The sequence below is a fragment of the Maylandia zebra genome, linkage group LG11, assembly GCF_041146795.1.
Source record: "Maylandia zebra isolate NMK-2024a linkage group LG11, Mzebra_GT3a, whole genome shotgun sequence".
Classification (NCBI taxonomy): Eukaryota; Metazoa; Chordata; class Actinopteri; order Cichliformes; family Cichlidae; genus Maylandia; species Maylandia zebra.
The window spans coordinates 13970936-13994004 of NC_135177.1; the positions used below are offsets into that span (position 1 = coordinate 13970936).

The following is a 23069-nucleotide window of genomic DNA, read 5'->3' on the forward strand; positions in this document are numbered from 1 at the left end:
AACCTGTCACCCAATAATCAAAACATTGTAGTTCTCTTGCAAAAGCAAACACAGCTAGATTAACTCTTCACACCTTCGTAAAAATGGTGTTTCCGTATCAAACAGTACACACAAGCCATCATCTACTAAGCACACAATGCGCCAACTGCACACTGATGGTATGAATACAAAACACATCTGGCTTTTGCTTTCTCTGTGCACAAGGTAGGCTATGTCAGTTTGAGCTCATACTTCTGTCATAGATCCATAAGCATAGAGGGATCCAAACTTCAAGTACTGGTGTTTATTCAAACACATCAAAACAAACACAAGTGTTCATTTCCAAGTATAGGATTATTTGCAATCGCCATAATGACTATATGGGTTACTTGGTCTGCAGTGAACATGCTTCCTCTGCCCCCAGCATCTGGTCATCTAGCAATTCTGTAAAGTAACAATTTCAGTATTTTTACATCAATGGTATTGGTGTGTTTCTCATCAGCATATGGCAGTGCTACAAATCTTTGTGCAAAGTGACTGTACTAACCGATTCTCATTTCAAGATGTCCCTATGGTACTTGCTACAGTGTAGCGGCTCGAGTTAGGCTGGACCCGTTGGCCAGCTTCCCTCAGGGTCATTCCACGGTTGATTACATGGTCCACTATTGTAGCTCTGATGTCATCAGCAATTCTATTTCTTACTCTTCCTACCCTTCCTCTCCCCCCTCCTCATCTTCCTCTCCCCCCTGCTCGTCTTCCTCTTGCTCCTCCTTGTCCTTGTCGTCCTCTTCATCCTACTTCTTCACCTCCACGTCCTCTTCCTCGGCCTCCTCTACTTCTCACTCTTTCTGCTCCCTCCATTGTACTCCGCACACACAGCTTACCTGTATTATAGTGCTTAGGCTGATTGCAAAGTGAACTAATTATCTAAGAAAGTTTTCACATGTGAAAGTGTGCCAGACAGTTGGCAAGTTAGTGTTAATGATAGCCATACATGTGTATACTTTTGCTAGGAGTGTGTTGGAAATTTGGTAATTGAGTGTTGTGCAGTGAATTGTGCCTACAGTTGTGCAAAGTGTGTGTTACAAAATTGCAAACTGAGTGCAAAGCAGTTTTTGTGCTTTTAGTTTTGCAAACTCAGTGAGTGGTTTTGCTATAAGTCTGAATAGTTTTAGAGATTGTGCTACAGGAATCACAGTTAGGGTTTAAGCATTCAGAAAAAACTGTAATTCCCTGTTGATATGAAGTAAATCTCTTTTAGCGACCTCTTGTGTTTTGCTTCCCCCTGGTGGTGATTACAGTTTGTCTCAGGACCAGCTACTACCTACTTGTATTTGCTTTTTTTTTTAACTTTCCACCCTCATGTCAGTCTAAGCAAGCTGCTCATAACATTTCCAATAAACTAACCATTTATTTCTAAACTTAATGTTGCTAAAGTTCTCTCCAACTTCACTAAAACATTGCTACTCATAAAACGTGCCACGTCTGGGTGCATAAAACAGGGACCAAGTCTCTCATTAGTAATACAGCGCTTACCCTGCCATTTGATTGCCTTTGACTGGGATCCTCACTCACTCTGCTGTGTGTTGTGACACCTGACTGACGAGCCCAGCAAAACACACACACAGACAGAGAGGGAGAGAGAAAGAAAGAGAGAGAGAGAGTGAGATCAGCAGGAGAGAATTCTCCCTCAACTTTTAGTTGATACAGTGAGGTAGTTTGGAGCAAAGTGTTGATTCAGCTGCTCATCTGCACCTCGGTCCGCACCACGATAGGTTTCTGTCATATTCTAGTGTCTCATCTTAGCCCGTAGTGTTAGCATGGCTAAAAGATGAATGAGGAAAATGATGGATATGTGTTTAGGAGCCAGTCAGGTTATGTTCCTCACTTTTTATTTCTTACTCTGGCTGGGATTAAATCTAACTGTCTAAACACACAGGACTCTCACATGGCCACCAACTAGTAAATCTGAATGACTTTCTGTTTGCGTATAAACCATGTTGTGACTTTATTTTGAAGGGCTTTATCATTTTTATTGTTATTGTTGGGCTTTTATTGTTATTGTTATGATATCATTATAATGATATCATTGTAAGGATAATTATGTGCAAGGATTATTATTATACACATTTCTAGGTCTGACTTCTAACTATTACGTAAGCTTACCTGTCCTCACACCTTTCTTTCTCCTGTTTATGGAAAAACACCCTCAAATACCACCATAACAGAGGCGCACGTGTGTGTCCACTGTTCAGTGTGTCTTCTCAAGATGACCTTTGTCAAATACAATGAAACTATTTAACTTGTTCCATTATATCGAAAGAAATGACTAGTAGTAGACTAGTAATAACTAGTAGCACTGGCCGAGTTGAGTTAGTTGTGGGGCAGTTGATCAGTTTTATAGCTTTTACAACTTTTAGATACAGCCTCTATTTTTTTGTGCTTTTAAGGAGGATTTGTTCGCCTTCGGAGAGCTCCTGAGAGATTTGAAATTTAAATTTTGCTCTCCAAAAATCAACACATAACATAAATATTTTATAAACATTTTGGTTTATGCCATGCTTTAAAACATTATGTCTCCAAAACAAGTAGTTGACATTATTTATTTAACCTTTATTTATTAGGTAGTCCCACTGAGACTCAATGTCTCAAATACAAGAGAGACAACATATTAAAATTACAACAATAAAAAAAACAAAAAACATAAAAAGAGCAAAGAATTGTCTAATGTTTACACAGTCATGTCAAAAACAGGAACTAGTTCCCAGTGATGATTTCACAAGGTCATTTGTATGTCTTTTAAAGTCTGCAAGTGAAATCGATCATCGAGAGAGCTTCTATAATCTAGTCCTTGAAGACGGGGCAGAAAATGCCTTCTTTCTTAGTTCTGTACGAACTGTAATGATGTCCTGCGACTGTAAATGTTATTTTTGAGAGCTTGTTTTACTTTTACAACCTGTATTTAAAGAAAAGAACCAGACTTTCAACAGCTTCACTGTCAAAGAACAATAGTATGCTATATTGACCTGGGGTAGTTTCAGAGTAGTTTCATACCTGTTCGAGGATAAACTTTACTGTGGTTTCTTATTGCTGTTAAAATGTTCTTTAATATAGATAGGAGGCCAGAGAAGAAGAAAACAGCGCCTGCAGATAGAAACCTCTTACCTTCACAAAAAGAAATGCATGAGTGTCCTTTACATATTGTACAGGACACGTCCTGTAATTCTATCAGTGACATGCCAATGTCATGGAAGAAAATGACCTTTATTTAACCTCACTTATGACAAGCAAGTGGTGCTTTATGCAGACAGACACCACACACACAGCTGTTATTGAGTGCCTCATTCTTTCACCCCTGTATGCTTAATAATGTGATTTAATTGTATAAAAAATAACTTCAAACCATTGATGAATTATAAATTAGTTAAGCTAAGCATAAGCATAGCATTGGGATGTAAAAAAAAAATGTTGGATTTTAGTTTTTCCACTCCCCCATTTTCCTTTCTTGTCATCAGCTTTGCCACTATCATGTGTCAAAGTATTTTACTCTCCCATAGACCAAAACCTCAGCACACATACTTTACATTCTTGTGTCTGTGTCATTGTCTCTCTTTTCTAACCTTGCAGGTATCAGACGGATACAGTCTACCTCGGCTTTTTTCTGCTGTGTGACAGAACAAGGAATGGCACCACTATACGGCATGATAAAATGTAACACCAAAGAAAATCTACGCGGATAACTAACCAGCATACTTGTACACAAACACCTTATTAAACAAAAACAAACACATCGCAATTTGAAAACTGTGTTTTTGTTTATGCTATCTTTTAACCAAGGAGAAAGCTGAAAGTTTTCTTCTCAGAACGACCTCTATATCCTGCCCAGGACAAATAAACGGAAAATGCCCAGCAACCATCAGACCAAAACAGTGCAACATATTCCACAGAAAGATGAGCACCGGGGATACCTGGAAACTTAGCAGATCTTCAAATGGCAGAAACAGGACAATATGTGTGTGTGTGTGGGGGGGGGGGGGGGGGGGGGCATGACCAAAAAAGGAGAAGGAGAAGGAAATGAAAAATAACATGTATGACAAAGGCTCACACAAGCATGTCTTTATTTAAGGCTACATTTAGAGGTAAGCCTTAATAATTCAGGCAAAATTTTACTTTCAAACATAAAAACTGATAAATATATAACACTATACAAAAAATGAATAGAGTAGAAAATAGGAAAAAATTCTTACTTGATATCTGAATTTGTAAGTTTTGCCACTTCCAAAGGAATGAACAGTTTCTACTTTTTATGGTATTTTAATTTTTTAATGAAAAGAGATAGCATATAAAACAAAAATCCAGAAACACACATTACATAGAAGTTATAAAACGGTTTGCATGTCACTGACTGAAATAAGTATTTGATCTCGAATAACAGCCAGAATTCTGGTTCCCACAGCTTGGCTGTGTGCCCATGTGACCCACTGATCAATCAATCCTGATCGCAACTCATTATATGTGCAAAGCACACCTGTCCGCAGAAACAATTTCTTCCATCCCATGCAAAAGGATGTAAGGGACAAGATTATAAACACACACAATGGACTGAGCAACATGGCCATCACCAAGAAGCTTGCCGAGAAGGTGACAAGTGTTGCTGTGATTATTCAGGAATGGAAGAAATATAAAAAAGACCATCAATCGCCCTCAGTATGAATCTCCAAGCAAGGTCTTGCCTCACTGGTTGTGGATTACCATAAGAACTTATTTCCCTCAGCCAGAACAAATTGTACATGTACAATGACAATAAAGAGCTATTCTGTTATATTTTAGTAGATGGGTCTCATGATATAACAGTGACCCAAAACATACTGCCAAGGCAAGAAAGGGCTAAAGAAGAAGCACATTAAGATCATGGAGGGGCTTAGCCAATCCGTAGCAAATCCATAGAAAAACCTGTGCAGGGAGCTGAAGCTTCAACTTGATTTAGTGTTTCTGTAAATACGCTAGAAAATCCAACCTGGGACAAAAACTCAATGCATTTAGGCATGTAGACATGGTCAAGATGACCCCCTGAAATTCAAACCAGCATCAGAATGAGAACGAAAGGTGATGTAAGTGACTTTGAAGGAGACATGACCGGACAGTCTGAGTAATTCAGAAACTGCTGATCTTTCGGAAATTAAAGAACTGAAGGCAAAAGGGACCTAACCTGTTGCTAGCAAGGTGGTCTATATGCTACTGTCAGGGAGTTGGTGTGTGTATTTTCCTGACTTCTATCCACTCTGAAAGCAGCAGGGACAGCAAATGAGTCTATTTAAAGGATTCATCGACTCACCGTTATGTCAAAGCATCCTTTGCAGTTCAAAGCAGTGCTTAGCTTAGAGCATGATAATAATGTCTATCAACATATATAACAGAGTTTCTCAACTACGTTTAAGAATGTCCTCTCTGAGGGACATTATGACAGGCTTTGTTCCTGCTATCCCCATACACACGCAGATGTTTATGTAGCAACAGTGACTTTGGTCTCTGATACATGTGTAAATGCGTCAACACAGCAGCCAATCTCACATCCACACCGGACACGTGTACACACAATTGTTTATATCCCAAATAAAGAGGAGGAGGAGGAGGGAGCACTTAGTCAGGTAAAATAAGAAAGACGCTTTTAACAAGACCGTGTCTTAGAACATTGTCACCGCACACACCACTGCCACTGAACCATCAGCTCAGGTAAGCACAGGTATGGTGCAGCGAGGTACAATGGGAATTAGGACTTAGGAATCAGGCGCCAAGGTTATGATTCTTTGTAGTTGCTGTTCGGTGATGGTGTAGGTGTGCTGAGCTTGCTTTAAGAGAGTGCTTAGCAAATCTTTTTTGTTTTGTAGACTTGTTAAGGGCATCTAGGATATTTGGTTTATTTATGCACCGAGTCTTCCAATGTCATTTAGAACTCGGGGATGACGCTGAGGCTAATTTCCTCGGACCCCATACATTTTAAAAGACTGCAAAACTTTATCTTTTTCCATATTTAGGATGTTTTTTGTCTTGGTGTCTTCTTTGCATATTCAGAATTGAAAAGTCAATTCTGGATAGATCAAATCAATGATCTTGTAAAAACGAAACATGTTGCTGCTCTGTTTTCTGATGGGCAAATTATGGTTCAGCCATTCTAGTGCACTGGCGATGCATTGGCAGTCTGAATGTAGCTTCAAACAAGCGGTCTACCTACCTCGTACTACTTGTGTTTTTGCTGACATTGGTCCATCGGTGAGCCATAGAGAACTACAAACTTATAGCTTACAAAGAGCTGAAGTGAAACTGAGAAAGGTGTCCACTGCAACCACGGTCTGTTTGTTTTGGGGTTGTTGTTGTTTTTTTCATTTTTGATGGGTTTTTTCAGAAATTCTCCCATTCCTGGTAAACTCCGTTATCACTCTGTGCAGTTGTGATTTTGGATCAATGCATGGTGAAAAAAAATCAGACGGCATATTTTTTGATCTTCTTGACAGGCAAATCTGATGTGTTTTAAAAGCACGAGGTGTCTTTTATCTTGCTGGGTTTTGTGCGTGGTTTGAAAAGAGGCATGGCTGTTAAAAATCCAAACAGTGATGGAAAATCACTTTTAGCAAGAGAGAGAAGAGCCAATAAGAGAAAAGGTGCTAAATTTCTAGAATGCCTTGACTCTTGCCAGCCCAGGGGTCTTCCAAGGTCATTCAGAACTCGGGGATGACGCTGAGGTTAATTTCCTCAGACACCATACATTTTAAAAGACTGCAAAACTTTTCTTTCTTTTTTTTTCCACTGAGCATGTTACTTCCAAAACAAACGATACTGGAAAGCACATGACAGCATTCATCCAGTTGCAATGAACATTTGCAGAGCTGAGCGTAGGCTGAGGGAAAGGACCCGCTGGGTTCCTCCCCAAAACAAAAAGCGATCCGCTGTTTACTCTCCAAACACTCGGAGTGCATCCCTGCTGACGAGACACCGACCTCTCACACGGCAAGGGCAATCTTCCCGAGGAGAGGGCAGAGCGTGCGCTGTTTGGCTCTCTTATGTATGCATGTGAGAAAAAGTGATGTCTCGCAATCGTGTCTCACCATTTCTCTCCATCTGTCTCATTCAGTTGTGTTGAAGATGGGCCATCTCACTCTTGTGGCTTTTCTCACAGGTAAACAAAACAGAAATGCAGAAAATGACATTAAAGACAAAGTCCACATAAAATCCATAGAATTCATATTTTATCACCCTTGCTTCTCTTGCAGTGCTGTTCGGCCTTTTTGTGGAAGCCGAAGCAAGTAAGGTCAAAACTACGTGCACCTAACCTTGAGAATGGGTTTGTCGCAGTCCTGGTTTATAAACAAGCCATCCACAAATGTATTTCTCCCTACAATCAAAGTCATTCTTCTGCAGCCCTGACTAATATTTTTAGAGTCAAACTGTTTGCAGAAGGTCATCGCAGAGCAGATAAATCAGTTTGCTTAGTTCTAATAATAGCTACTCAACTGATAATTCACAGAATGTCATTACTACACCATATTTATTTATTTCCATTTGCTTTACATTCTCTCTTTCCTCTGGTTCAAGGAAACCAAATGCTGTCACACTTCACGACTACTTCAAATTTGTCACTAACTTCTTTTTCCCTCTCTTATATCGCCTCCTTCATGTGTCTGAAGATTCATTTGTTTACAGTAAGTGTACATGCTCTTATTTCTTTTATCATATACAATTTGAAATCTACCACATCAATAATATGTGCTCATTAAAAAGTTATAAAAGAACAGAGTATGACAATGTGTATTCTGTTCAGTTTAATCCATATCATAAATGAAAATGTGCTGGTTCTCTGCTTGATTTGCGGATGTGTTTGCTTTGCATCAAACAGACTATGAAAGCCTACGGATTGGAGGACTGGTCTTTGCCATCTTGTTGATCAGTGCAGGAATCGGTTTTTTGCTTTGTAAGTACTGTAATCGCAACAAAAACACACACATGGACAAAAATGTGCCTCTGAACCTCTGTAGAAAAAAAAGGTCACTGTAATTGAGTTGGGACTGACTACATCATGGTTTCTCTCCACAGATGGCAAATGCAAGAAGAGAGGGTAAGCTGTTCTTTTTGTGTCTTTTTTAAGCCTCACTTTGTAAAATAAATTGAGTGTAGGGCTGCCACGATTAGTCGACTAGTCACGATTACGTCGACTATCAAAATCATCGACGACTAATTTAATAGTCGACGCGTTGTTTGAAGCTTTGTAAGATCCCAAAAGACGCAGGAATAAGTAGCAGGATTTAAGAGTGTAATAACGGACTGAAACAGAAGATGGCAGCACTGCATGTACAAGGATGCCAACTGCCGTTAAACCCCGGAGAAGAAGAAACTGTGTCCCAGAATTCATAGTGCAGCCCAGCTCAGTTTCCAACAATGGCGGCAGCTACTTAGTTTTAATGTTACTCTTATTATTCTTTCTGGTCACAAAATAAACGTTTAACATATTTTATGTTAATGTAGCTGTGTAAACTTGAAATATCTGCTCAGTTTATCAAGACACCACATATTTTCAAAAGTGCTCCGAAGTTTTCAGAGACGTCTGTTACCCACTAGCTCGATAGTTAGCCGGGGGCTAGGCTAACTAGAGCCCGTGAGAACACCGGACCGGCAAATCGTTTTCAAACCCACCGCCGTCTTTCGCTACTCAGGTTAAACATGTAATATAAGTCACTTAGATAACTTAAAAATGTTAGTGTTTGGCTTTTTTCAGTATTTGTTCCTGAGTAAATCGGTTTGGCTGAGATTAAAGTTATAGTTTATACACAGCTGAATAAACGTCAAGCAGACAACTGATTATCAGAAGTGTGAGATGCTTGAGAATATACTCCGGTGTCCTGTTATATTTTAGATAGCAAGGAGCAGACGGCTGAGTTTATTAAACTTCACCGAAACAATCTGCAAATTTCATTTAAATTTAATAAACTATCTTGTCTTTATTTTTAGTTAGCACATACCTGAAACACTTAAAGCTGTAAGCTAATGATAGTTATATAAGAGCAGATGCATGCTGGTGCAATAAGCTGTACGTTTTACGTTCAATGGATGCATGATCTGATTAGTCGACTAATCGCAAAAATAATCGGTGACTAGTCGACTATCAAAATAATCGTTTGGGACAGCCCTAATTGAGTGACTCTTATTTATTGTCTCCATCTCCGTCTTTCTGTTGAAACTTCACTAATTACTTCCTCTCGCTCCTCTGTCACTTTGTAGAAAACATACTGACAACAGCAGTGAAATCTGATCTGATGCTTGACAAACTGGTTTTGGCCTTGAAAGAAGAGCTGGCAGGAGATGGGGCGGAGAGATTGACTGCCTCCTGAGAGCAGGGGGGTTCAGAGGAGGCTCACCTGCTCAGATACCTGTGTGAAGACACATCCTATTTTTTTTTTTAATCAAGTACTGCTCAAATTTGACATCACTTCCTTCCGGTCTGCTAGAAGGAGATGCAAAGAGAAAAAGTAAATGTCCACTTCTGTGCTGATACGTTGATGTTTATTTTTGTAAATACACACTCATCCATGCATCATATCCAGTCTGCCATATGGTGCTTCTTTAGTTATTAATATTGTGTAAAGCTGATTAAGTAATACTCAGTTAGCATTTTAGCATTACTTCCTGCTGTTTTGATCAGTTGTCCATACTGATGCTGTCAAACTCTAAACTATTGGAATAATCATGAAAAGTGTATTCTGTCAAATATCCTGAGTCAATTCGAAATTAAAGTCAAAATAAATGTCGGTGTCAATAACCAAGAGTCTCATTTTCATAACTTCCCTACAGCAAATTAGCAAACTTTCATTTCCAGCAGTAAAATAAGACGTTATTTCATATTCAACTGTAATGGTGACAAATGCTATTATTACAGTACTTATAAAATTATTACTGCCCGTTTTTGTAAACATACATCACAGAGCGGAGGAAAAGCCAACCCCGACCCCACAAACCTCGTCTCCTTCTCCACAAGCAAACATTCCCCTCCTCTCCAACTCTGCGCCTACAACTGACTCTGGATCAGCTTCCACACCCAGCTCTTCTCCAGCCGCCAACCCTTCTGCTGACAAACGTAACCCCCAAAAACTGACCTGGGATCAGGATACGGCAACAAAGCTCCAGCAGTTTAAACTCTGCCCCCTTTTCCCTAAAACCCAGCCAACCTGTAGAGTGTCACGGAGTGCTGAAGGCAGGGTGTTGGCGCAGCGCGTGGAGAGAAGTCGCAGTTTCAGTGTCACGTATCCGTCCGCTCGTGAGAAATTTCCTCGTGATTTGCTTGTCGCTGCTAAACACAAAGGTAAGTGCCGAAACAAATAAATTAGCTCACATTTCACACAGCAGTGACGCCCTCGTCTATCCTTAGTTGCGGAAATTTGTTGATGAAGTTACGTTTTTTTTCGTCAGTTGAAAGCGTTAATCTCATTCCGGGCTAATTGTAGGGTCACGTCACATTTAGGTTGTCATCTTAGAAAAGAAGAACTTTTGGGGGGAAAAAACTTTGTTATTGTGTTTTTCTACACTTAAAGGTTCAAATAAGACGAGTAAATACAACGTAGGCGGAAAAGCAGAGCGTCAGGCGCCTATAACGTCTATTTGGCCGTTTCCATCGAGCCCACCAGTGCCAGGACAACGGGACTGCACGCGCTTATTTGCGTGCGTGTGTCCATCACCTTCTTTGCTATTTTTTTAAGTGCTCAACAGGCTTAATGTACACCAGCTTTTTGTAGATAGGTCCTTGTTTAAATTCATCAGATAAGAGGAAAAACTCAAAGGAATATTTGCGGCATATTTTATCGCACCAATAAGGAGTTGGATTTTTAAAAAGCGCACATTATTTTTCCGTTTTCGGTTGTAAGCTTTCCTACTTTAGACTTTTCTAACGTGCTCATACTGTAGGCTGTATACACGGTCTTTTTTTTAACAGGACTGCAAAATGGTATGTGTGACCAGCTGATAAGAGCAGAAGTGACTGTGTGCCACCAGGACAGAGTGGGACAAGGACACAGGCAGTCAGATTATGTTGCACAGGACATGCATAGCATGCTGCTAATTTATCAAAGCAATCATTTGATCGTCATGGTTTCAGATACAGACTGTGCATGTGCAAAGAAGACTCTGCAAGAGCACAAGGAATTCAGATATGGAGCAAATAAGTTAACTTTCCACCAAAATAAAGCCCCCACAGAACCAAATAACCACAGTGAGGCTGTGAAATGTGTTGTGCAAAGACGTGATGGGAGTGCTGCAGAGCAAATGTACTCTGTGGAAAATGATGATCAACTCTCTCCCAACAGTTCTTCCCTGTTTTTCCAGTGATATAAGCTAGGGGGCAAACATTAGGATAATAGGCTGGTGATATAATAGAAGAGATGGTAAGAAGACAGGACAGAAGCTAAATAAGATGATTTTGTGATGATAATAACTTCACTTATATAGTCAAAGTATTTGCAATGGCGTTTTCTTTCCTTTCTTAGCTGAGACAGACTTGTCTGAACGTCCTCTCCTCCTCATGTAAATTACAAAAGCCTAAAAAGAAAACGGGACCAGCAGTGGAGAGAAAAGGGAGGACGAGGAAGCGCTCTTAGGTGGCACACTTGCTGCTCACCTTTCCTAATTGCATCAGTTCAGTGGCTGACAAACACAAATTTAGAAACTGCAACAAGAAGACATTGATTTTAGATCAGCCATGTGACTGTGACCTTCAGAGCATTTCCTTTCCTTCTCTGGGATAATGTTGGAAGAGAAACAGATGATAGAGGTCTTCCAAAAAATTTTGTTTTGAGCAGCTGCTAGTCAGCACTTGGGAGATTGATGGGTGTAAGAGGAGGTTAAATTATGGAAATGTACGGTCTTTGTTGATCTGCTGAGTATGACTCTACAACATAAAGACTGTTTCTAGCCGCTCACTGTGGTTTCCATGAGTGATTCATGGCTTTAGTATGCTCCACTCCCTCTCTGTGTCCCTCCTCTTCCCCTCTCTTACCCAACCGCACTCTCCCTCATCTTCCTCTCTCCCACTCACTGTCAGCTTAAATCCTACTTCAAAACTTTATGTCATGTGATGTATTTCTTTCCCTTTTTTTTCAGTTTTGTCACTCTTTCATTTTCTTTGCCAGTGCTGATCTCCTCCACCTCATGCCTCTTCCTTCCTTTCTCTGTTGCTTGTTTCTCTTTACTTGTCAATGGAGTCCACACAGTTTTGCAACAACAGAGCCCATTTTGTGGTTGCTGTTTTCAGCTTGCATTTGTGATCACACATTTCGTTTCCAGCCTTTCGTTTCTGGAAAATCATCAAACGCCGGAGTCACAAAGTGAAGGGAGGTTCTGCTCTGTCTTGGGCAAGTAGAGGAAAAGTATTGGTTAAAGCAGGTTCACACTGTGTGCAGTGTGTTTCTTCGAGGACAAAGACTTCCCTGTGGGTGTGTGACTCGTACAGGATGTTTTGCATACTGGAATTCACTGCTTCTAATTTAGGAATAAAAAAATGCCTCTGAAAATAGGCAGCTGGCTTTGTAGTGCATTACATGACCCCAAGCACACCAGTGTCCAGCATTCAAACAGGTGGACGGGGGGTGGGGGGATTGTTAGAAGACAGAAACCAAGTCATACATGCTGTAAACACACACACAGTAGAGGAAGCTCTGATATTAAGACTTAGAGTGTAGTTATAACGTACTGCATGCGTGTGTTTTTCATACACGCGTACTTGTATCACTGATTCATTTTGTACTTTACCCTCATGGCTCAAAACATAGTTAAGCAGCTTAAGCATGATCTGGTGGAACTGGCAGTTGGCTCACATTCAAAGCCGAGGTGCTCACATGTTTGTGTGCTTTGCTCATTTCATTCCCCAAAGATCATCTTCTTGACACTGAATGGTAGCCGAGGAGCGCTCCTTGTGTATTTTGGATCCCTACGATCTTTCCTGCAGTAGCACCAACACAAGGAAAAAATTCTGATCACAAAATGTTCACGTTACTTAAAAATCAGTTTGCAGAAGCTTTACTTGTTAGCAGAAGTCGAAGTGGAACGTAGCTGAAGTTTATTGCGTAACCTCACTTGTAGAAAAGGGAGGAGAAGGAGTGTTGGGCGGAAAAGGGAAGCTCACCATGGGCTCGAGTGTATAGAGTAGAGAGCCTATCTTCAAGGGAATTTGTAAGGGAAGGGATAAACGAGAGAATGCTGGGGAAAGTGCAAGGACGTGACGAAGCGTGTCCAGGAACTGAAGAGTGTAGAGAATAAAGGAGAGGTCTAAACTGACTGGAGGGCACTGGAAGGGTAACAGGAGCTTAAAAAACAGAAGAGCTGTATGAAACAGCAGTGTTTAAACAAACATGCGATTGCTGAACACTTTCTGATGAGGACAGAGAAGATGAAGTGAAAGAAGCAATGGGTGAAAGGATGCAGCAAGAGAGCATGAGACGGAGTGTAAAGCACTCCCGAGGTCAGGAGGGAGAGGGATGCTCCGAGAGCTGACAACAAAACGCGAGGGATAGTCGGAGACAGGCGGGGAGAGCCAGAACAGAAAGCTCTTTATCCTTGGAGCAGAAGAAGCTCCACGGGGAGTTGGTGCCCGCAGTTGTGAATATAGGTTTTTAGTGGTTCTCTGGAAACATTTGTAATTTCCAAGTGGCCTGAAACCATAACTAAATTAGGTCAGAAACAACAGGATGATTAGCCAGTGACTCTTGTAGGTTTTTAAACAAAAATACAATATAGATTGATGTTTCCAGCATTTACAATTTGAAGATCTGCAGCTTTTCTTGTTCTTTTTATACATGAAAAATCTAGTAGTTGTGTAAATGTGAGTTATTCATGAACAATCCGCATATTCTGGCCAAGTTTGAACACTTTACTTACACACCAGGTGGTTTGTTCTTATGTTTCTGCAAGTCATGAACACAATGATTGGGATACACACCTTCATCACTTACTGCCTCGCCCCACCCTACACTAACATTTGCGTTAGAATATGATCTTTCAGTAGGAGCTGGGAGGCGCCACCTTTCTCTCCCCTGCCTGACCTTTCAGCTGCCCTTCTTTTTTTCCATCTTTGTTCTCTCTTACTGTCTTTCTGTCTGCTTTTGCCTTTGTTTCTCCCACCTTTCTCTCTCCCCCGGTGCCTTTCTAACTAGGTAAACCATTCTCCAGTGGTTGTTGGCCTATTTCCAGCAACTGTGCATTCCCCCTGGCTCGCCTTGGGTTGCTGTGGGGAGGCACTGTGATGGAGGCGCTCGTCCTGATCTTCTTTTTCTCCTCTTTGCTGCCAAACTCCGAAATACCACCAGCTGAACAGGGAGACACATTGTTCTTGCTTACATTCTTTATAGTGACCACCATGTCTCCCTTTCACACAAGCAAAAATGCTAGAAGATACCAGATTAATTGACCAATTTAATAATTTTGTATATAAAATGACACGTGAAAAATACAGATTTTCTCACAGACCCATCAGATCATTGGCAGGTGTCTGTTTTTGTCTGTCAGTCCAAAATCCAAAGATAGTCTTTCCCATATCAAGTATGGTGGAGAAAATCAATAATTTCTCATGTTTCTCATGAAATTACAGGAAATAGTAGTTTCATGAAAAACAGAGGGGGGTAAGTGGTAAGCTGTTACTGGTTTCAGGACAGTTTAGACAAGCTAAGTGGGGCATCAAATTTGACAAGTAACTAGGGGTGCACTCAGATCTCCTCTTATGGCAGCCTTTCAGTTCACAGACAAATGCTGCAGGGCATACATGACAGTTTTGCTAAATTTGTGTCCCCCATCTGGTTTGTTTGGTGTAAGGTGGCCGCAAAGCTCAGTCGGAGCCCTCTCTCTTTAATGTTATCTTAACTTTTGTGTCTGGCCTCATGCAAACAACATTCAATCCAAGGCAGTCGTTACTAAACGCTGCTTCTGTTTCTCCCCCATGGATCAACAGCTTTTCTTCTTGTAAATTTCCACCAGGAGCATGATGGAGAATAATCCCAAAAAGAATCTCGTTGCAGTCTTGGGGGAAAAAAAACTAATCCTGTCAAGATCCCAGATCTTTGCAAAAGTCTTATAGTCTATGACTGAAAACTCAGACCAACCCATTGTCTCAGGATGTCAGGGGATGCCAGACTTTTTAAAGGTTTCCAATGTGTGAATGTTTATGCCAAGTGGAAAATCGCTGCCCTGGTTTTTTTCTTTCAGGGGCAGGGGGTTAAGGCGTGTCCTTTCTGAGAGCACATGATACCCCTGCTCCGATATTCCACCTCACACAGCACAAATACCTCAGATAGTGTGTTTAATATGGGTGCCCTTCTCTGGAAATACATTTCTCTATAAACAGTGACACAAGTTTATAGATGTATCTAGGTCGTCTTAGTCTAAGGAGCTTGGAAAGAAAAGCATCTGGACTTCTCCAAGTTTCTTGAAGACATTTCACCTCTCATCTGAGAATCTTCTTCACTTCTAAGGGAACACCATTGCTCCTAGACCTGAGGAAGCTTCTGGGATGACAGGAGAAACGTCTTCAAGAAACTTAAAGAAGTCCAGATGCTTTTCTTCCAAGCTCCTCAGGCAACAGTAGAAATAGCTCAATTGGCCAATGCACAGTTCACCTTTAAAAAAAAGTTGAATTCAGTTGTTTTGTTCTTGTTTTTTCAGACAGAAATAGCTGTGAAGTTTGAGTGCACTTACCATATTCTTGTGGATTTATCCTGTTTATCTGCAAGTGAAAGCTAATTTACAAAGAAGACTTAAAAAAAAACTGACAGGAAACTTCAAACACCTGGACAGTCACCATAGCTGTGGCCACACAATATATAATGCATGATGACATTAGAATGTGGTCTATATTCAGGCTATAGAACATTAATGCTTCGGTGCTTTAAGATGGCAGCAGTGCAATGCAGTATGCACGAGAGATGTAATTCTCCTGTTGAGGCTCCATTAGAGCACTTTGTGTCCATCAACATCAGCTCAAGTTTCTGTGTGTGAAAATAAAGCAGGAGGGGCCACTTTGTATCCATTTGAATTTGATCATTTGACTTTGTGTGTGCTTCAAAGGGGACAGATGCATGTCCTGTAAGCGTATCTCTGTGTGTTTAGTCCTTTTACTGCCCCTCAGAAAATACTGTGAGGCTAAATGTTGCATCATGTCTGTTGACTTTGTTGGCTGGTACTAGCCAGAGCCTTGTACTGACTAGAAGTTAATGGTTTCAGTCAACATGCATGCACAAGTGAAACATGAAGTTCTGGATGTTTCAACTAACTAGAGCTTGTGTTTCTGTCCTTATGTAAATCCTGAAGATGTTGAAGATCTGTGTTTTGGTGTTAATGACAAGTAAGTAAAACTCAAGTCTTTTAATATAGTGTGGGGGAAAAAATTGTATCACGTTTTTTTTTCTTTTTCTTTTTCTAAAATGAGAAACTTAAGTTATTTTCATTCATTTGTTAAATCGGAAAGCATGACCAGTTAGCTTCACTTCCTTCTAACAGAGCTTGCAAGTCTCTCTCCTGTCAGAACATTGTACAAATATTTGAGGACTCCTGATAACGTGGTGGGGGGAGAAAATAAACAGCAGAGTTCATGAGTGGCTACAGATATCATCTGGTCACCATTTCAGTCTTGGTTTAATTAGGTTTACAGTAATGCAGTACTGTGTAAAAGTATATGCTTCTTTCTGATTTTCCTTTTTCTTGCACATCAAATTGAAAAACTAGACAAAGACTACCTGGGTAAATACAAAATGCACTTTTTAAATGATGATGTAATTTATTAAGGGAAAAGGGTATTCAAACCTACCTGTGTGAAAAAGTAATTGCCTCAATTATTAAATCATAAATTAAAAAATACTTGATGATTGGAGAAATCATGCAGGAAGTCACAAAAGAAATCAGAACAACAACTAAAGAACTGCAGGCCTCACTTAGTCTTAGTTAAGGTCAGAGTTCATGATTAAACAACAAGAAAAAGATCGAGCAAAAATGGCATCTATTGGAGAGTTCTAAGGAGAAAACCACCGCTGACCAGAAAGAACCCAAAGGTTCTTCTCACATTTACCAAAAAAACTTGATGACCCCCAAAACTTTGCAGAAAATATTCTAAACACCGACGAGATTCTAACAGTCAAACATGGTGGCAGTAGTGTGATGGTCTGGGCTGCTTTCTGCTCTCTACCAGAAAGTCCTGAAGGAGAATGTCCATCCATCAGTTCATGTCCTAAAGCTCAAGAACACTTCAGTTAGATATACCACGTGTCCACCTGTGAATGGCTCAAAATACAACCCCCCCCCCACACCCACCCACCCAAAAAAAAACCAATCTTGAGTGAAAACTGATCGAGATATTTTATTGTGACCTCAAACCAAACTCTTTCACACAGGGTCAAATAGGTCTGGGTAACTTTTCTCCCATGATAAATAAAATCCTTTTTTTTTTTTTTTTTTTATTGCATTTTAGTATTCACTTTGATTATATTTGTCTAAAAATAAAATGTTTTATCAGAAACATTTAAGTGTCATTAATATGTTACATTAAAAAAAAACAATAAATGAGGAAGTGGGGGGAAATACATTTTCACAGCACCGTATGTGGAACTAATTTCTGACAGTGTAGTTTCCATTGGTAATGAAGCGAGGCTTCATCAAGTGGAAACTAGAGATGATATTTGGTGAAACGGAGCTTTATTTATCATTTTAAATACGAAAGCTTTAAGGGGTATTTATGAATTGCCACTGAGAGAATTTCATTGCCTGTCTTTGAATGCTGCATGAAATAGTTTAACATCAGCTTCCACTTTCAAGATCTCTTATCAGCAGCACGAGATTGGCTCTGTTTCACTGTTGTGTCTGATCCCTTGCAGTTGTGTCCCTGGTGTTCGCAGAAGAACAGAACGGTAAGTACAGTCCTGGACGTCAGATTCAATAGAGCCTAATGTTTGAAACCTGTCCTCCTGACACTTAGGCATGCCACGATTTAGTAACTCTGATAATACCACTGATGATAACACTACTTAGATGTTTCTGAATGTTTCCCGTGTGTCTGCTTTTAACTGATCCTCTTTATTTCTGTTCCTACAGCGGAAGATGACCCCTTCACCTTTGGTAATTATCTGTAAATTTATTACTGTCTTATGTCAGTTGATTAAAGTAAGAAGATGATGCCTTATATTGATTGTTGCACCCTTATATAAAAGAAGAATGCAATATAAATATTGTTGGGTAAATGTCTATAATATTTATTTACTTGTTGGTGCATCGATTTCAGTCTCGACCTTTTGTCTGACTATTTTTTTTTTTTACTTCAAGTTGTTGTTGTTGTCTAATGGCTAACATGATGTGTTCGTGCAGACTATCACAGACTGCGTGTCGGAGGCCTCATCCTAGCTGCCGTTCTCTGTCTCATTGGCATCACCATCCTTCTCAGTAAGTGGCAAAATACTCACAGATACATGCATTATACAAATATATGCACAGCTATAAATAGACTCCATCAAAGGCACGCAGTCATCTTTGCTTCTTTTCTCTCACTTCAGGCGGCCACTGCAGGTGCAAGTTCAACCAGAATAAGAGGTGATCTGTCATCGAAATATTTAAAAAACATCTGTGTAACAGGAGTAAACTAACGCTGCGGCCACACCGGAAATGTTTTGCAGCAATGTGCCCACCAGAGACCACAGAAAGTGATCACATTTGACTACAAGTGACTACAGGTTAAATAACCGCTGGCAACATGAAGCGGCCAGGACCTGAGATAAACTTTTCTCACATTTTGTGTGGCACTTCCAGCTAAGCGATTGAAGCAACTGCCAATGAGAGCACAGGATACTCCTGACAACTGGAGCCTCGAATATCTGCAACCAGCCCTCAGTTTCAAAGCAATGCACAAGAAACAAAGCACTTCCAGTGTGGACGGACCTTAATGGCACCGCATATCAAATATTATCTTGCAAGTCATGTTAGGCTTTTGTTTTGTTTTTTTCAACCCCAATTCTTGAATTCTTGCTTCTCTTTGCAGGCGGAGGACAGGAAGCAATGCTCAGCAGATGCTTACCGATCAAGGTAATGCATACATCCTGATTAATAATAATAATAATAATAATGGATTGGATTTATATAGTGCTTTTCAAGGCACCCAAAGCGCTTTACAATACCACTATTCATTCACTCTCGCATTCATACACTGGTGGAGGCAAGCTATGGTTGTAGCCACAGCTGCCCTGGGGCAGACTGACAGAAGCGAGGCTGCCATATGGCGCCATCGGCCCCTCTGGCCAACACCAGTAGGCGGTAGGGTAAAGTGTCTTGCCCAAGGACACAACGACCAGGACAGAGAGCCCAGGGATCGAACCGGCGACCTTCCGGTTACAGATACGCTTCCCTTCCCCCTGAGCCACGGTCGCCCCATTGACAACACTCTTTACCTTATTAACTGGTTCACAAACTAAAGGTGCACCAGTCGACCGGCCAGAGACTGTTGTCCAGCATTCTCACCCTGAATCAGTGACTGACTGGTCAGCCTCACGTGTGTCCAATTACATGCCAGTCCATTTAATGTCCCATTCGGCACAGTGTGCAGGCTCCTCTCAGAGAGCAAAGATAAAGTTCTTCTAAGTGGGGGAACAACCACATAAATGTTTATAACAAAAACACTCAGACAGTTAAACTGAGTGAAAAAGAGGAAAAAAGTTTGATGTTCTGTCATGTGATGAAGTTATAAATATTGGAAATGGAATATTTTGTTCCTGTATAGGACACTCTATTTCAGCTTTTTAATGCATACCTATGAGTTGTGTGAAGCCGGATAAACAACTTCTTCTCTTATCAACATATTCACAATTTTATCACCCACTTGGCATCCTGCCTAGATCTCAAGTTATATATACTCGGTCCATCTGCTTCACTGTAGACATCCCCATGTGTCTCTCACACGCACGTACACACTGACACAGAATGGAAAACGCTCATAGTGCTGGACTGAGATGGCACAGACCTCGCTGTTCAACAGGTGCAGGGACTCTGGGAGTCTGGCAGGCAGAGAAGGGAAGGAGAGAGGAAGGCAAAAAGTACTGCTGTTTCATTTAACTTTGCATTTTTTAGCGTTTTTTGTTTTTTTTTTTAACACAGAAATATTGTTAATTTGTATACTCTGTGTTGGAGCTGTTGATACTGAGGCCAAGCTGTTTTGATTTTAGCAGCTTTAATATAGGACAAACACACAGGTGGCCCATATGGAAAAAAACACTGGGTGTGTATACAGGCAACTCAGCAGGATCCCACAGGGACATACTGCACTGTTAGGCAGTTTCCACTCACAGGCCCACACACTCTTCCTCTTTCTGACGTTCATTCTCAGATGATGAGCAGCATATAACAAAGAGTGGATTTTCTACAAAGAGCCACAAACATTCATCATTTTACATAAAATTATGATTGCTACGTTGTTACGGCCTCACTTGCCATGATGGGGTTGAGCTGGGGGGTGTTTTTTATTTGTTTGTTTTTGAAGTATTTTGCTTCTTCTTTCCTTTTTTTAATGCCTAATAAAAAAAGTCACACTTTTCAGTAGTTACTTCTCTAAGTATGTTTACTGCTGTCACAAGATTCCAGTTAAATCTGCAATGTTTTGTCACAGTGTTCTCTAAAGTCTAGAGGTTTAATTTTTTTTTTTAAAAATGCAGTTTGAGTTATATTGCAGATTAAAGCAAAGTCATGCAGACCCTACTAAAGGACCCCGTTTGTGCCTCATGTTGGCGATCATATTTTCAGGAAGAAAGTCAACCATGCTTTCCTTTGTGTGTGTCTCTGTAGGTCGTGCCTGCGACTGCTAGATGTCAGCCAGAACACACCGACTTCCCAAATCTGCAAGCAACAGACACCGCAGAGGATGAGCACTGGGACTCGTGACAACCCACAACACCCTACTGTTGTTTATTTAGAGAGATAAACAAAGAGTAGTCTGTGTGCACCTGATCTGAGGTGTGGCGCTTTCTACCTGAGCTACTGATCTTCAATCCGCCCCTCAACCCATACACCCACGTTCAAAAACATATATATATACATATACACATACACACACACACACACACACGGTTTTGCCACTTTCATTTCAATCAGTTTACCTTTTGTGATACTGCACACTGTGTAAAAATAAAAATGAATAAATCGATATTAACCAGCTGTGATACCCAGCTGCTCACGACAGAAATTGGTCATTGACACACAGGTCTTTTTTTATGTTAGTAGTTTTGAATGTATCTAAGTAAAATAGTAGCACAAACCTATTCCCAAATAAATGTCTCACATTACTCCTCATACCTGTACTGTATGTCTGAGTCAAACATTGATGTAGATGTTAGTCACTTACTGTGGCCGGCCTAACCCTGTGTGCTTTTGTGTGAATTATATGAAATCCATGTATTCATGAGTAATTAGGGTGCTGCTGGGAATTCATCAAAATCTGTTCGTTTCCATGTTTTGCCTTTTGAAAGAGTGTAGTGGATTGCACTGTTCAGAGAGTCATGTTTCTATAAAAGAAATGCTGAAACACCTATGTGCTCTTTACTTCTTACTTTTTTACAAAGGGGCTTTTTATGAAGTTTCAAATTAAGGCCTGCTGTACAATACCAGTATACCGAAGGCAGTAATACAGAGACAAAAATGATGTAGTTGTTGAGAGTGAGCTGTGTTGTTTCCAACAATTGAATGAGGCTTAACTGGATACGCTTCTCATTGTACGCTGTGTGTCTGATTTTCTGAAAGATGTTTTAAGGAGTAAAGAATTGGAAAGATTCACCTCATGGGTGTAACAATCTGCAAGCAGTAGGTGTAGTGAAGGTAGATGAATTTAAATACCTTGGGTCAACGTTCTGACGCAACGGACAGTTTACAACACAGGTGGGGAATACAGTGCAGGCAGGGTGAAGTGGGTGGAGATGAGTGTCAGAGGTGGTTTGTGACAGAAAATGGTAGTGAGACCTGCTATGATGTTTGGATGAAGGCAGGAGGTCGGTCTGGAAGTAGTAGAAGAATGAAGATTTTCACTGGGAGTGAAAAGGATTAGCAAGATAGAAATGATCATATCAGAGCAATTTGGAGAGGAATAGCTGGAAATGTGTAAACGAGGCATAGGGCTGTTGAATATGGAGCGGTCAGGGGGCAGAAAGACCACAAAGATTCATGGATGTAGTGTAGGAGGACATACATGTGACCGGAGGATGCTAGGGACAGGGTGAGATGGGAGCAGATCCCTGTGGCGACCCCTAAAGGGAGCACCCGAGAGAAGAAGTCGACCACTTTTTAAAAGGCTGTGTACCATGTTATGTATCAACTGCTGATTTCCTCATCTGTTGGAAAAATGTAGAAAAGAATTTGAGGTTTAAGTCGCTGTATACAAGGGTGAAAAAGACAACAAAAAAGTATACAATGAACAAAAAATAAATAAAAATGTGTCACTCTGTGTCGTGGGATAAAAAACAGACAACCTTAAAGTGGAAATCCTCACATTACCTATGTTCAGTGAACACAGGGTGCCACTGCATCCACAAAAACAATCCAGAAACTTCCGTAGCTTCTGTCTTTTAAGATGACTTGAGGGGACGTAAAAGCTGGTTACAAAGTGCTGTCTTTTCACTTTTATTGTTTGAAAATAGTTGTGCTGGTTTTTATATCAAAAAGGGAGCTCACATAAAGCATCTTGTGTAAGCGTTAAAGGGGTTTTCAAAGTAAGTAAATGAATAGAAGTATAATGAGTGGCCTTCATAGCCATGTTCTTTCTTCTTTATTAGACATGCTCTGTCGCCATCTAGTGGACAATCTGTTTCCCCCTGCCTGATTAAGGTAGTGAGACCGCATAATGAGCCTTCCAATCATGCGGTGCCCTCGTGTTTACCCGTGAGATACAGACTTAAATACTTGAGTAACAAAACTACATGGTGTGTAAATCTACAGAGAAGAACTCGACATGAGTCGTTCTTTTAATTAACTGTATGACAACTTCAAACCATAAGACCATAATATTTCTCAGTTATTCACATAAAGGGCTGTTTTCCAGTTAACTCGCAGTT

General features: G+C 40.5%; 1 protein-coding gene and 1 long non-coding RNA gene across 2 annotated transcripts; both read left to right on the forward strand.

Moving 5' to 3' along the window:
- Nucleotides 1-5608: 5608 nt before the first annotated feature.
- Nucleotides 5609-9787, forward strand: LOC101472198 (uncharacterized). The gene is made up of 7 exons (XR_191592.3): nucleotides 5609-5712; nucleotides 7109-7153; nucleotides 7248-7280; nucleotides 7662-7676; nucleotides 7871-7945; nucleotides 8068-8089; nucleotides 9250-9787. It is a non-coding gene; the product is annotated as an uncharacterized LOC101472198 (long non-coding RNA).
- Nucleotides 9788-10168: 381 nt separating this feature from the next.
- Nucleotides 10169-21554, forward strand: fxyd3 (FXYD domain containing ion transport regulator 3). Its single transcript, XM_012923460.4, has 8 exons — nucleotides 10169-10327; nucleotides 16312-16345; nucleotides 17868-17900; nucleotides 18085-18108; nucleotides 18355-18429; nucleotides 18540-18576; nucleotides 19022-19065; nucleotides 20815-21554. Exons 2-8 carry the CDS (start codon nucleotides 16312-16314, stop codon nucleotides 20832-20834), a joined length of 267 nt encoding a protein of 88 aa, XP_012778914.1. The 5' UTR covers nucleotides 10169-10327; the 3' UTR covers nucleotides 20835-21554.
- The last annotated feature ends 1515 nt before the right edge of the window (nucleotides 21555-23069 follow it).